This window comes from Penaeus vannamei, chromosome 37 (genome assembly GCF_042767895.1).
Source record: "Penaeus vannamei isolate JL-2024 chromosome 37, ASM4276789v1, whole genome shotgun sequence".
NCBI lineage: Eukaryota > Metazoa > Arthropoda > Malacostraca > Decapoda > Penaeidae > Penaeus > Penaeus vannamei.
This window is the reverse complement of record NC_091585.1, coordinates 10987921-11002920: the sequence shown is the minus strand read 5'-3', so window position 1 is coordinate 11002920 and position 15000 is coordinate 10987921. Positions and strand designations below refer to the sequence as shown.

Genomic DNA, 15000 nt, shown 5'->3' with positions numbered 1-15000 from the left:
ATGGCCGCCTCGTTCTTGTAGAGGGCGGCTGTGTCGATGTGCCTGTAGCCGCTCTCGAGTGCCACCTGGAGGGCCTCCTCCTCGATCTGGAGGCAAGGCACTCGGGGGTAAGGACAGGGGGTGGATGTGGTGTGTGTGTGACATCCAGTTAGAGCTCTGTTGTTTATTTAATATATTTTGTTATTTATTCCTTTTATTTTGTTGTTTATTCTAGTCTACTTCAGCGTCGTTTGAGCCTTTCTGTGACTGCGTTTAACAGGAGGCGAAATCACGGTTGATATAATAGTTATGTGTGGCAGACTTTTCTCCTTTTACAAAATAGGTAGTACATCGTCTTAACTGTAATGTTTCTATATTACTACCTATTTTGTAAAAAAAAAGAAAAGTCTGCATTACATTACATAATATTACAGTTAAGACGATGTGCAGCTACTCAGATAACTACCATTAGGAGGGACGTCGAAACATTCAATAACGAACAGACCCTTAGGGAACGGACGGCTGGGATTTTGAGTTTCGAATTTGTCTCATTCGGCTTCATGTCTCGGACAGTCGTTCCGGAATTCGTTTGGATTCACTGTGAGAAAATTATTTTATTCCCGCAAGGGATGGCATATGCCTTGCAAAATACACACACACACACACACTAATAAATCTTAGTCTTGTGTTTATTTCTATGCATGGTGATTTAGGAAGAAATACCCGTCCCTTTTTTTTAAAACCTGTCCGAGAGCGGTATTGTGGAAATAAAATGAATTTGGATTGACAATGGAAAACTCATTAACAATAACAATTCATCCTACACCATACCTTCAAGGAGCGCTAACCGCTCGGGACATTTTACCACAATTTCATAAAACACCGAAGGCTGACACTATTATAAACCCTTCGAGACCATTACAATAACTCTCCGCACACGAGGACTGATATGATTAGATAAACCTATGGGAGTCGTCATGCTGTGAGGTCAAAGCAAGGTATGTATAACCTGATATGTTATATGTACCCTGAGTCGAAGGGATGTAAGAGTACAGTGTGAATATAGTGTGTAAAGTCGACAGGATATATTATTTTATCAGTGTCACAGATTGAATGATGAATAATTCTGGATTGCGTAACGGGAATCCCTGATAAATATCCTGTAAATGTGTACATAAATACATAATTGTATTGTTATAAACCCCTTTTGGTTATTTTTCTTATACCTTCCCTTTCATCACCTTTATATAAATTTTCCATATATGTTAACTTTAAAGCAATTACCCTTTAATATACTATAATTTACTAACTGTTTTTAAACTAAAATCTCAAAGCTGACATAATGAACATAAATTGCTGAGCAAGCCTTTACTTTCGATGTCATGGCGAGGCAAACGTCAAGGTCGAGAGCAAACGTTTTCGGCGAAACGTTTCTCTGCGGTCATTGGGAATACAAAGTAAGAAATTACACGAATCGTCGGTAAATAACAAAAGGAAGACAAACAGATAGAAAGAAAATATATGAAATCAGGATGTGCGTATAATATCTACCCATATATTGATCAGTTGTTTTAGAAAAATGTCTGTATACCACTATACCTATATGTATACCAATATTTATATCGATATACCTTCATATCCATCTATACACCCATATATATATATATATATATATATATATATATATATATATATATATATATATATATATATATATATATATATATATATATATATATATATATATATATATATATATATATATATATATACACACATCACTTAATCCAACTCATAAACATAGCTAGAGAACTCCCAGTTGCTAATCTTACGTCCCAGGTTCCCAGGCCCACCATGGGCATTTCTCGCCCGTTGAAGAGCTTGACTTCGGTGACCCGCGCCATCGTGCCTTCCTCTCGGTGCCACGGGGAGAGACGGACTGGCAGCATCACTCAAGGACGCGGCCAAGTGTCTGGGTAGCAACTGGCGCGCTGTGAAGATGCTTTTTATTCTTTTCCGTTTCCTGATGCTGACTTTTGGTGATGGATTATTGGCATTGATTGTATACATAGGTCGAACTCTGTGCTAAATATATTATTGTTATCGTTTTTGTTGCATTTTCAAATAGGTGTTGAATTGTAAAATGGGAAGGAAATACTGTTGTTGGCAATACATTAGACGACACTTGACCTAGAAGTTGAAATGAGATAAATTACTTGCATCATGACAATAACATTAGAATTTTTGTGTTAATGTTAGAATATTATGAAAAATCGTTTATTCCAATCTATATCATGATGATTAATTTCACTAGTTTAGAGTCAGGTGGTTAGAATTCTAATCTGCTCCTCGAATGTTATAGTTTAGTTCAGTTCAGCGAAATTTACATGTTTTCCATCACTCTTACGGTACGCCTAATTTTAAAAATTAGACTGACGATCCTGACAATGTTTCGCTCAGTCTCTCTCAGCTCTTTAGGGATGACTCAGCGGATCGTCATGAGCGAACGTTTAAGGATAAGCCAGACATGCGAGGCTGAGCGAACGTTCCCCGCGAGACCAGCTATCGTCGAACCTTCCGTGTAGCGAGGAACAGACAAATACTTCTGACAGTGGAGGAAGAGCAACAAAGGGGTATTTTGGGGCAAGACTGGTACCCTCTTGGCCATCCCTATCTCGAGATGGCCAAGACTCACCATCTCGAGATTGTCCCAGAAATCAACAGCGACTCATAATTTCGAGGCTTTCATAAAACTAGCTGAGGGGAGGTTCTCGCTTTGCCTCTCTGTGGAACCCTAGCTCGGACGGAGGAGCATGTTCTTCACGCTGACTCAAGGCCTTTGGGGCATGTCTGGTGGGAAAGTCTACCTTCTGAGTGACATGAATTACTGTTTATTATGTTAAGCTAAATGCATTATTCTAAGGAAGTTCCCCAGCGGCATATTCCTACTAATGGTAATCATTCACAAGGTTGAGAGAGTGAGCGAGCGAGCGAGCGAGCGAGAGAGAGAGAGAGAGAGAGAGAGGGAGAGAGAGAGAGAGAGAGAGAGAGAGAGAGAGAGAGAGAGAGAGAGAGCGAGAGAGAGAGAGAGAGAGAGAGAGAGAGAGAGAGAGAGAGAGAGAGATGGGAGAGAGAAAGGGAGAGAGAGAGAGAGGAGAGAGAGAGAGGGAGGGAGAGAGAGGGAGGGAGAGAGAGGGAAGGGAGGCAGAGGAGAGAGAGAGAGAGAGAGAGAGAGAGAGAGAGAGAGAGAGAGAGAGAGAGAGAGAGAGAGAGAGAGAGAGAGAGAGAGAGAGAGAGAGAATGGGAGAGAGAGAAAGGGAGAGAGAGAGAGGGAGAGAGAGAGAGGGAGGGAGAGAGAGGGAGAGAGAGAGAGAGGAGGGAGGGAGGGAGAGAGAGAGAGAGAGAGAGAGAGAGAGAGAGAGAGAGAGAGAGAGAGAGAGAGAGAGAGAGAGAGAATGAGAGTGAAAGAGAGAGAGAGAGAGAGAAAGAGAGAGATGAAATGAGAGAAAGAGAGAAGGAGAGAGATAAACGATAGAAGAAGTAGTAGAAGCAGAAGAAGAAGAAGAAGAGGAAGAGGAAGAAGAAGAAGAAGATGATGAAGAAGAAGAAGGAGAGAGAGATAGAAAGAGAGAGAGAGAAGAGAGAAGAGAGAAAAGAGAAAAGAGAAAAAGAGAATAGAAGAATAGAAGAAAGAAGAGAGAGAGAACAAGTCATAAGTTCACAAGGTATAGAATTGCAGGACAGACCACACATCCTGTCAGCCTCAGCATGCGTGTGTGTGACCTTGGATGCGAGAGACAGAAGGGTGAAATACACATAAGATAAAGCAGATAAACTGATAAGAAGATAAGAAAGAGTTGAGGAGATGTGCGTAAACAGATGGGCACGGGTGGATTGATAAGATTACATAGATGATTGTGATAATAGCAATAATATTAATAACTACGATAATGATAATAATAATGATAATAATAATGATAATAATAATGATGATAATAATAATAACAATAATGATAGTAATGATAATAATGATAATAATGATAATAATGATAACTGATAATAATGATAAGAATGATAATAATGATAATAACGAAAATAATGATAATAATGATAATGATGATAATAATGATAATAGTGATAATAATAATAATAATGATATTAAAGTAATAATTATATAACAATAATGATATTAAAAATTATGATAATAACAATAATAATGATAATAATAATTATAATGATAATGATAAGAATAATGATAAGAATAATGATAATAATGATGATAACAATAATGATAACAATAATGATAATAATGATAATAATAGTAATGATATTAAAGTAATAATGATAATAACAATACTGAAATTTATGGTAATAATGATAAGGATAATAATAATGACAATGATAACAATGATACCATAGTATTAATAATAATGATAATCATAATGATAATGGTGATAATAGAATAGTAATAACAATAATAACAATGCTAATTATGATAATGGTAAAAGGTTTAACGAAAATAATAGCATTAATTATATTAACACTACTACTACTACTACTAAAGAAAATATTATTGACAATAATAAGGATAATGATAGTTTTAATGATCATGATAACGATAATGGTAATGGCAATGATAATGATAATGATAACATTAATGATGGTGATGATAATAATAATGATAATAATGATAATGATGATGATGATAATAATAAAAATAGCAATAACAATAGTCATAATAATAATAACGTCAACTACGATAATGTTAACAATACTAGTAATAATAGTAATGATTGTATTATCAGTGACATTATTGCTAATGCTAACGAAAATAATAAAAACAATAATAATGATGACAATAATAATGATAATAATAATAATAATAATAATAGCAATAATGATAATAGCAAGTAATAATAAAAAGGGTTATACTAATGATATTAAAAATACACATAAACATATTCATAATAATACTAATGATGATGATAGTATCAATAATAATAATAATAATAATAATAATAATAATAATAATAATAATAATAATAATAATAATAATAATAATAATAATAATAATAATAATAATATTAATAATAACAATAATAATAATAATAATAATAATAATAATAATGACAACAACAATAACAATAATAATGATAGTATCAATAATAATAATGATAGTAATGATGACAATAATAATGGTAATAATGATTATAGTAATAACAATAACAACAACAACAATAATAATAGTGATGATAATGATGATGATAAGAGTAATGATAAATATGATAATGCTGATGATAATAATGATAGTGATGATAATAATTTTAGTGGATATCATGGTTATGATCCTCAGGTGAGTTAGATGTGATCCCGAAGTTACAATAAAGGAAATTTAAAGAGACATCGCTGACTGACTATAAAGGCAACATAAAAAGAGCACCTATTTTATAAATACTTTTTTTCGCGCAAATCATTCAAAACTCAACCAATACACAAGACAACCTTCAATCCCTTATCCGTTGTTGTCGTGGGTGGCCTAGGAATGAAACCCAATGCAGGGATCTCCCTATCTTGGTCCTCAGCCCCCGACTCAACTAATTTTGTATGGTCTTTTCTCCCTCCTGCTCCTTCGTTTCCGTCCCTTCTTCAACCCTTTCTACTGTCTACTTCCTAAGGTGTGAGAGCCGTGATTTAGTTGTCTTGTCCTTACCCCTCAAGAGGACCCTGAGGGGTGGACTGTTTATTTCCCCAACATAGTCAAGGCTTCCCATGGCCAGTGTTGAGGACGTAATACCCTTATTAGGGGCAATGAGGTTTGACCCTTTATCAAATATCCCCACCAATTCAGACTCTACCGGCTCCCAGACCCCAGGCTCTCCTTTGACCACGGCTCCGAACACTGAAACTACTACCCACTCCTCAATGCCTACTAGTGCATTACCATCTTAAGCCGAGACTCAATCTCCAGAAGACATTCCTACCCTCCCAATTTCCTCAACTTCATCAACTCTACCCCCACAACCTTCATCAAGCACCCCATCCTCCCTTATTACTACCTTTCAGCCTTATTCTCCATCTCTCCGTAATACTACCCCCCTCAACAATACTCCCTCTTCCACACGCCCCCGTCCTTCTACCACTCACAACTCTACAACTATCTTAAATACTCTATTTAGCCCAGCTAAATGGGACCGATTTTTCGTGATCCCCCTACAGATCCTTACTCAGGGACACTATTCTCTTTCAACAATTATTATCACCAGTATTATAAACATCAATACTATTATTATCATTATTGTTATTACTATTATCATTATTATTATCATTATCATTGTTATTGTAATTATCATTTCTATGATTATTATTACTATCATTATAATCATCACTTTTATTACTATCGTTATCATTTTCATTATCTTTATTATCATAATTATTTCTTTTTTTATCATTGTTATCACTCATTATTACTAAGCGCTGGAAGCCGCCAGCCTAAAGGTTAATCCAGGTCGGCACAGAGGCTGACCCAAGCCTTATCTCGTGCGGCGACAGACCTTCGGATCGTCAGCTGTTCGACTGGCGCTTCTCTGCTGTGGCGGGTTGCCTCTGTGTCACAGGGAAGGGCGTGCTGTGTATTGTGTATTGGTCGTGTTTTGAAAGATTTGCGCAAAAAAATGTGTGTATGTATATATATATATATATATATATATATATATATATATATATATATATATATATATATATATATATATATATATATATATATAAAGATGCTCTTTTTATGCTGCCTTTTTGCTGTGTTGTCTTGTGTATTGGTCATGTTTTGAAAGATTTGCAGAAAAAAAAGAAATATATAAAATGGATGCTCTTCTTTCTAGTCAGCCAGTGATGTCCCTCTATTGCTCTTTTATCGTGACAACGGGATCACGCTTGACTCGCCTGAAGGTCATGGCCAATCACGCCAAACCCACATGGACATCACCTGCAGCTGGGGAACACGTTATCAAATCAACGGCTATAATTCTACGGAGTTTATGACATCCACTAAAATTGTGATCATCATTGCGGTTATTATCATCTTTATTGCCATTATGATTATTTATTATCTTTATTATTATCGTTATCATTATTATTATTGCCATTACTATCATTATCATTATCATTATTGGCATTGATACTATTATTATCATTGGTAATATTATGAATATCAATATTATGTTTATGTATATGTTTATGTTTATTGTTATTATCATTATTATTATTATTATCATCATCATCATTATTATTATCATCATTATTATCATTATTATTATAACTGATATCATCATTTTCATTATTATTTTCATCATCATTATAATCATCATCATCATCATTATCTTTGCGGATGTTATTTCAATTAAAGCACAACCAGCGAGGTCCCCACAATTTTATTAACTTCCCAGACATGTACGAACTCTAGTCAATAATTCTGTTATACTTTCCTTTGTAAATATAGTGCGGCTGCCTAAATTAGTATTGCCATCATTATTACTATCAATACTATTATTAGGATTTATATTGTTGTTATTATTGTTGTTTATATTGTTATTATCAACACATGATTACCAATGTCATTGTTATTATTACTGACATTATTATTATTATCCTTATCAGTGCCATTATTTATGTTATTCTTATTTTTGTTATATTTGTCGTTATTATTATTGTTATCACCGGTACTTTAATCATTATTATTGTTATCATTATCATTATTGTTGTTATCATTACTGATATTACTAATGTTATCATTATTATTGTTGTTGCTGTTATTGTTATTACAATCATTATTAGTAGTATCATTATGATTATTACTTTTATAATTGTTTTCATTTTCATTATTATTGTTGTTGTTGTTATCCTTATCATTATTATTACCACCAGGCGCTGGAAGCCGCCAGTCTAAAGGTTGATCCAGGTCGACCTTGACACTGACCAGAGTCTTATCTCGTGTGTATTGGTCATGTTTTGAAAGATTTGCGAAAAAAAAATTATATGTGCTCCTTTATTTTTGCCTGCTTAGTCAGCCATTGTAGAGTTCTTTTGTTGTGACAGCAGGATCACTCTGAACTCACCCGAGGGTCATAGCCATTATGATGATCATAATTTTACTGGACATCACAAACTCCGTAGAATTATAGCCGTTGATTTGATAACGTGTTACCCAGCTGCAGGTGATGTCCATGTGGGTTTGGCGTGATTGGCCATGACCTTCAGGCGAGTCAAGCGTGATCCCGTTGTCACGATAAAAGAGCAATAGAGGGACATCACTGGCTGACTAGAAAGGCAGCATAAAAAGAGCATCTTTATATATATATATATATATATATATATATATATATATATATATATATATATATATATATATATATATATATATATATACATACATATATACACACACGTTTATTTCCGCAAATCTTTCTAAACACAACCAATACACAAGACAACACAGCACGCCCTTCCCTGTGACACAGAGGCAACCCGCCACAGCAGAGAAGCGCCAGTCGAACAGCTGACGATCCGGAGGTCTGTCGCCGCACGAGATAAGACTCTGATCAGCCTCTGGGTCGACCTGGATTAACCTTTAGACCGGCGGCTTCCAGCGCTTGGTGGTAATTATAATGATAACAGCAATAATAAAAAAAAAATAATAATGACGATAATGGTAATGAACATAATAACGATAATGATATGATGATATTAGCTATGATTGTCGATAATATTAATAACGATATCAAGAAAAAACTGCAGTGGTAATGGTGATAAATAGCAAGGATGATAAACAAAAGTATTGACGAATAAATCCACGAAAATCCCTCAAAAGCTCAAGTCACACCTGCCTCAGATTCCCAACCTGTCCCTCAGCGGTTGGCGTCTGGAAAATTGCTGCAGCCGCATCTGCCAATCTGAGAGAAAATTGTAATCGTGAATCGATCAACACCAGCAGTTCTTGACTCGTAGATATCCACTATTTTTTGCAAATGAATGGGATTTCAGGCGTTTGGGGACTATAAGATACATGCATTATAAAGGTGCGGGGATCAGGCATCTACCCGGAGCTCGATGCTGTACACAACCGAGCCTTGAGGACGTACCTTGGCGGCCATAAACACTGCCCAGGTGCCCCCTTGTAGGCAGAAATGGGGTACGTGGCATCGAGCTCTGTCTGTGCTCGAATGGCGGTCGGTTCTCAACTTAACAAACAAATGTACGAACAAATACAGAATCGGGGAAATAAGGGCGCTTCAGAACGGACTAATGATGATAGAAGTCATCAGACACATTGAGAAACGCGAATGAAGGACAAATAGATTGTTTAAAATTCCATATACGCCTGAACCCTATAAGCTCATAGACCTTACATAACTCTACATCTGCATTTGCACAATTATGAATGGGTTTTCTTCCTCTAAGGAACGAAAACGAGCGAGCCATCAATCTTCTTCCTCATGAATGGATTTGCGAAAACTATCAAATGAATGAAACGGAAGACGAGCCTCGTTTCCTCTCCAGCGTCCGCCTTAGATCTGAGGCAGTGACAATGTTTCCTAACAGCACAGTACGATTTTATGTTTTTTATCTTCGTCTGGAAATAAGTTGAAATTCTTCCAAGCAGACGATAGCGTTCATTTTGTAAGAAAGTGCTTTTTATGAAATAAAATATATACTTATGTTGTATGAATATTGTATTATGCAATTGATAGGCTGCATCTACCTCTTGTCTGGGGGTTATCTTTTGGGGGAATGATGGTGGTGGGCGTGAGAGGTCGCTTCCTGGGGTGCTGCTGAGGGACCGTGGGTGGCCGCTACAGTCACTCGTGTATCTGATTTTATGACTCTTGGCGAAATGAGGATATATATGTTCTAATGGACTGGATAATACTCTGCGTGACTGTTTATCATTTAAGAGACAGTGTATGGTGACACTAATAAAGAAAGGAATGAAGTTGAATTGAATTATCTCTTTTTTCTATATATCTAAATATTTCCACCTGAGTATAAATATAGAGCTATCTGTCTCTACCTCTCGCTGTTTGTCTGTCTCTGCCTCTCGCTGTCTGTCTGTCTGTCTATTTGTCTCTCTGTCTGTCTGTCTATCCGTCTCTTTGTCTGTCCTCTCTTTCTCCCATTTTTCCTTAAATCGAGGCGAACTTCTTCAACATTATCATCTTCATTACCACAGCAACGACGAAATATCTAATCATGCACTCACGTGCAACATCCTGCAATCCACAAATCATTAAATCTTTCTAACACCTTCGCAACTCCTCTAAATTCAGAGCACGGCGCCGGTAACATTATCTCTCGTTGTTCGGTCTGTTTTCTATTGGTTCTTCTTGCCTGAACGAACGTGGTGAAATCTCGGGCTAAAGGGTGTTCGTGGAAACGTTTTGGATGTGAACGAAAGCGCTGGAGGTGAAGTGAAACGTTTGGGATGTGAACGAAAACGCTGGGTGGGAAGTGAAACGTTTGGTATGTGAACGAAAACGCTGGAAGTAAAGACAAACTTTATAGGTACGCAAAAAATATCGAAATGAAACAAAATGCTCATGAGAAGTGAATATCTTGAGGAACGAAGGGAAATGTACAGAGGAAACTAAAAGTACGGTAGATGTGAAGTGAAAAGTAGATACAAAATATAAATTCGATATGGAACAAAATGTAGGTATAAGTGAAACGTTGAAGCTTTGAATGAAATGTAGAAATGAAACACTGTGGGTACGAAATAATATTAAGATTGAAATTAACTTCTGATAGATGTGAACCGGTAGGAACCTCTCTGATTTATATTGAAGTTACATAAAGTTTACCGCTAACAAATTAACTCAGACTCAATCTCAAGTTTATCTCCTAGAAACAACATCGATAACAAATAGGAAGACAAAAGACAAAAAAAAAGAAAAGAAAAACAAACTAAACTATGAGACAAAATGGAGATCAAATAAAAGAAAAGAGAAACCCGCCCTTTTGCAGCCGAAAGTTGCAGTTGCATCATGTCAAACATTCGCATCATCGACCTTCCTTTGCAACATCACGCTCTCGGGGTCGACCGGGTTCTCTGCAGGCGAACTGTGCCGCTGTCTGTGAATCTCGGTTGCTGTTGCTATCACCTGTTGGTCTGTGTCGATGTTTCGGTTGATGGATGATATTGGGATTGAAGTTGAGGGAAGAGAGAGGGTTGGGTGGAGGGAGAAAAAAGGGGGGGGGGTAGGAGAGAAGGGATGGAAGGAGAGCGAGAGAGAGAGAGAGAGAGAGAGAGAGAGAGAGAGAGAGAGAGAGAGAGAGAGAGAGAGAGAGAGAGAGAGAGAGAGAGAGAGAGAGAGAGAGAGAGAGAGAGAGAGATACATATATACATACATACATATATATATACATAAACACACACGCACACTACACACACACACACACACACATACACACACACACACACACACACACACACACACACACACACACACATATATATATATATATATATATTGTCAGGGTCTTTGTCTCTTGCCGGGGTTCCCCCTGATGGTGGTTCAAAGAAACACACGTTCTGGTTGCACTCCTGGAGATGGAATACTGCAGCGCGGGCGAGGGCTGAAGTGGCTGGCTAGTGAAGAAGCAGCGCGTAGGCCCGGCAGGAGGCCCGGAGTGGTCGCCCCAGCAGGAGGCAGCGTCGGAGCTGAACGAGTGAGTGTGTGTGTGTGTCATTTAAAAGAATTGAGGGCGAGAGAAAAAAAGTGAAACAGACGAATCTACCGACTGCCTCTTTCTCTTTCTTCCCCTGAAGAAAGTGCAAAGCGAAAGGGGCAGAGCGACATTTCATGCGATTTTCTATTCTTCCCTTCGTTGTGTTTTTTTTTTCCATTTTCTCTTCCCTCAGCGTTAATCCGTGTAATCATCTCTACCTATTTATGTACGTATACACAGAGACAGAATGAAGCGAAGAGACAGAGAAGGGGGTGTAAGAGTGAACGACAATTAAGAAGAAAAGTAGTGAACGAAAGAGAAGGAAAGACGAATAAATAAAGAAAAAACAGACCGAAGAGGTGAAACACTCACGCTGACCCGCCCATACCCCCCCCCCCCCTTCCCCGCCCGCCGCCCCCATCGTGCCGTCACAAAGCATATAAAATAGACATCATTATTCAATACAGTCTGCTGTTATATGATACGTTAAGACTGTGTAGAGATTCTTGGGCACCATTCTCGCCACACGACTGTCACACCTACTCGCGCATTCACACACACACACACACACACACACACACACACACACACACACACACACACACACACACACACACACACACACACACACACACACACACACACACACACACACACACACACACACACGTACACGAATCGTTCACACACACACACATGAACACATGCGTACACAATGATGCCGTTAGTTTCTTTATACTTGAATTAAATGTTTATCTTTATTTTCTCAACAGAAATTATATTGATTATAATAATGTGGTGATAATGATACTAAAGGTGAAGGTGAGAAACGCATTGCCATAATAGGCAGCAATAATAATAATGATCATAAAACCGAAAATTATTGATAAGAAATAACTCAAAGTGATTTTGATGATAAAAATAACAAAATAATAGAATCATGAATAATGATAGCATTATAACGCTAAGGATAAAGATGAAATTGATACCAATAGCAGCAATAGTGGTAATGATAATTGTGGTAATTAGGATACCAGTATAATTAGAGACAGCTGAAGGCAGAGCGATGATAACAGAAGAAAAGTATTCTTTACGACAACAATCATACAATGAAAATGACCACTGTGAATGATATCGTCGGTGCCATTGTCATATTTCAACAATACTATAACCATTTTTATTAGTAGTTTTCATTGTCCTGCATTTACTTCCTCGAAAGGATATTTATCTGTCAAGGGCAAACATTTAGCTCGAGTGGATGCTGTTCCTGACTTCGGTTCGTAGCCAGGACTCGACCCCCCCCCCCCAAGACGCACACGCTTCCACTGTACTACGGTGGCGTTTGTTATATTCATTATTATATATCAAATTATCTCTTTTCCTCTTCTATTCAAAATAGAGAGAGAGAGAAAGAAGAGAGAGAGAGAGAGAGAAAGAGAGAGAGAGAGACAGACAGAGAGACAGAGAGACAGAGAGAAAGAGAGAAAGAGCGAGAGAGAGAGAAAGCGACAGAGAGAAAGAGAGAGAAAGCGACAGAGAAAGAGAGAGAGAGAGAGAGAGAGAGAGAGAGAGAGAGAGAGAGAGAGAGAGAGAAAGAGAGAGAGAGCGAGAGAGAGAGAAAGAAAGAAAGAGAGAAAAATAGAGAGAGAGAGAGAGAGAGGGAACGAGATCCCAGACACAATTATCATCACCATCTTTATTCACACCACTGTCCCCATCACCCACCACTCCTTTTTTTCCCTACATAACCTCTCCCTCTATTATGTAAAGACCCACCACATCTTTCTCGAGGAGTTGCGCCACGCTTTGTCACACCAGCGCCTTGCTCCCTCACGTTCTCGGGGCGGGCCATTCACTGAGCGAGAGTCCCCGGGGCGCGAGGCGGCTGCAGCGTGAGTAGAGAGGTGTTGGTTCTGAGGGAGTTGGTGTTATCTCGTGTAGGTGTTTGTTGAGGGAGGGAGAGGGGGAGAGGGGGGTGGAGGAGAGGGGGAGATGGATAGGGAGAGGGGGAGAGGAGGAGAGGGAGAGAGGGAGAGGGAGAGGGTGAGGGTGAGTGAGAGAGAGGGAGAGAGGGATAGAGGGAGAGAGAGAGAGGGAGAGAGGGGGAGAGAGAGGGAGAGGGAGAGACAAGGAAGCAGACAGACCGATAGACACAGACGGAGAGACGGAGAAAGAGAGAGAAAAAGGGACGAACAGACACACACGAACAATAAAAGGGAATTAGAGTAACAGCGTCATCAGCTTACACTATCTCCCTGGCTCCACGTGGATCGCCTCACTAGTTCGAACACGCGAGTGGCGCCGCAGATAAAACACAAAGGGTTTGCGCGCCTCTTTCGCGCATGCTCGGCCGCAGGAGTTGCTGTCTCATGCCATTACGACAAAAAGAGAAGGAAAAAACAGCATTGTGTGTATATTGGCCATCACGACCCACGCCCATTCTAGACGGGGTAAACAATACTAGGCATAGATATGTAATTTGTCGATATTACTGAGAAGAGATAGAGGGGAGGTGATTGTAATAAGAAAATAATTGTATCATAAATTATATTTTGAATTTCATGACGGAATATAGGCACATTATTGTGGTTGAGTGTTAAGTGACTCGGTGGACATGCTTATATTTGATTTATTCATCCTACTATGAAGAGATAGAGGAGCCCAGCCACGGGGGGCACAGGCCAGTGCAACTCAGTGCAGGCCCCAGTGCCGGATAGATAGGGAGGGTAGTGTCGGGCGGTTTCCGACGTGAAAACTGTGCCAAATCTTTATGCGGATCACATTAGCGAATTCCTTACCCGATCCGCCGAGACGCGGGGTAAGAACGACCGCCACCGGGGTTGAGGTCCATCAGGGCGCCCGTGATAAATAAGCGACTGGTAGACAAAGGTAAGGGGGGAGAAGGAGAAGAGGAGGAACAAAGGTCCAGAGGAAGAGGGTGAGAAGGGAGAGTAGAAGAGATGAGATGAGAGTGGGATATTTGAATGTTGGCGCGATGACTGGTAAAGGAAGAGAGCTGGTGGACATGATGGAGAGGAGAAACTTACTTACGTGCAGGAAACCAAATGGCAGGGAAGTAAAGCGAGGTTGATTGGAGGAGGGTTCAGGTTGTTTTACCATGACGTGGATGGGAGGAGAAATGGTGTGGGAATAGTAGTGAAGGGAAATTATATAGTGCATTGGAGGTAAAGAGGGTATCTGACAGAATTATTAGTTTGAAGATGGAGATTGAAGGGGTCTCTGTTGAATGTTATTGGTGCTTTTAGTGCTTAGCAAGTGGGGTGTGAGCAAGAGGACAAGGAAGAG

At 38.7% G+C, this 15000-nt stretch overlaps 3 protein-coding genes across 3 annotated transcripts in view; 2 read left to right on the top strand and 1 right to left on the bottom strand.

The window, feature by feature from the left end:
- Positions 1-1967, bottom strand: part of LOC113804731 (1,5-anhydro-D-fructose reductase) — a 10270-nt gene extending 8303 nt beyond the window's left edge. Inside the window, exons 1-2 of the mRNA XM_027355623.2 lie at positions 1812-1967; positions 1-86 (exon numbers count right to left, since the gene is read on the bottom strand). The exon at positions 1-86 is cut by the window's left edge and continues 70 nt beyond it. Of these exons, the coding sequence (XP_027211424.2) occupies positions 1-86; positions 1812-1928 (203 nt within the window). The 5' untranslated portion in view covers positions 1929-1967. The remainder of the gene's footprint in view (positions 87-1811) is intronic.
- Positions 1968-14379: 12412 nt separating this feature from the next.
- The window catches only part of LOC113804704 (multidrug resistance-associated protein 1), a 35316-nt gene continuing 34695 nt past the window's right edge, over positions 14380-15000 (top strand). Inside the window, exon 1 of the mRNA XM_070115432.1 lies at positions 14380-14583. The gene's annotated coding sequence lies outside the window, so the exon portion shown is untranslated. The remainder of the gene's footprint in view (positions 14584-15000) is intronic.
- Positions 14690-15000, top strand: part of LOC138859637 (uncharacterized) — a 734-nt gene continuing 423 nt past the window's right edge. The window contains exons 1-2 of the mRNA XM_070115433.1: positions 14690-14770; positions 14968-15000. The exon at positions 14968-15000 is cut by the window's right edge and continues 118 nt beyond it. Of these exons, the coding sequence (XP_069971534.1) occupies positions 14690-14770; positions 14968-15000 (114 nt within the window). The remainder of the gene's footprint in view (positions 14771-14967) is intronic.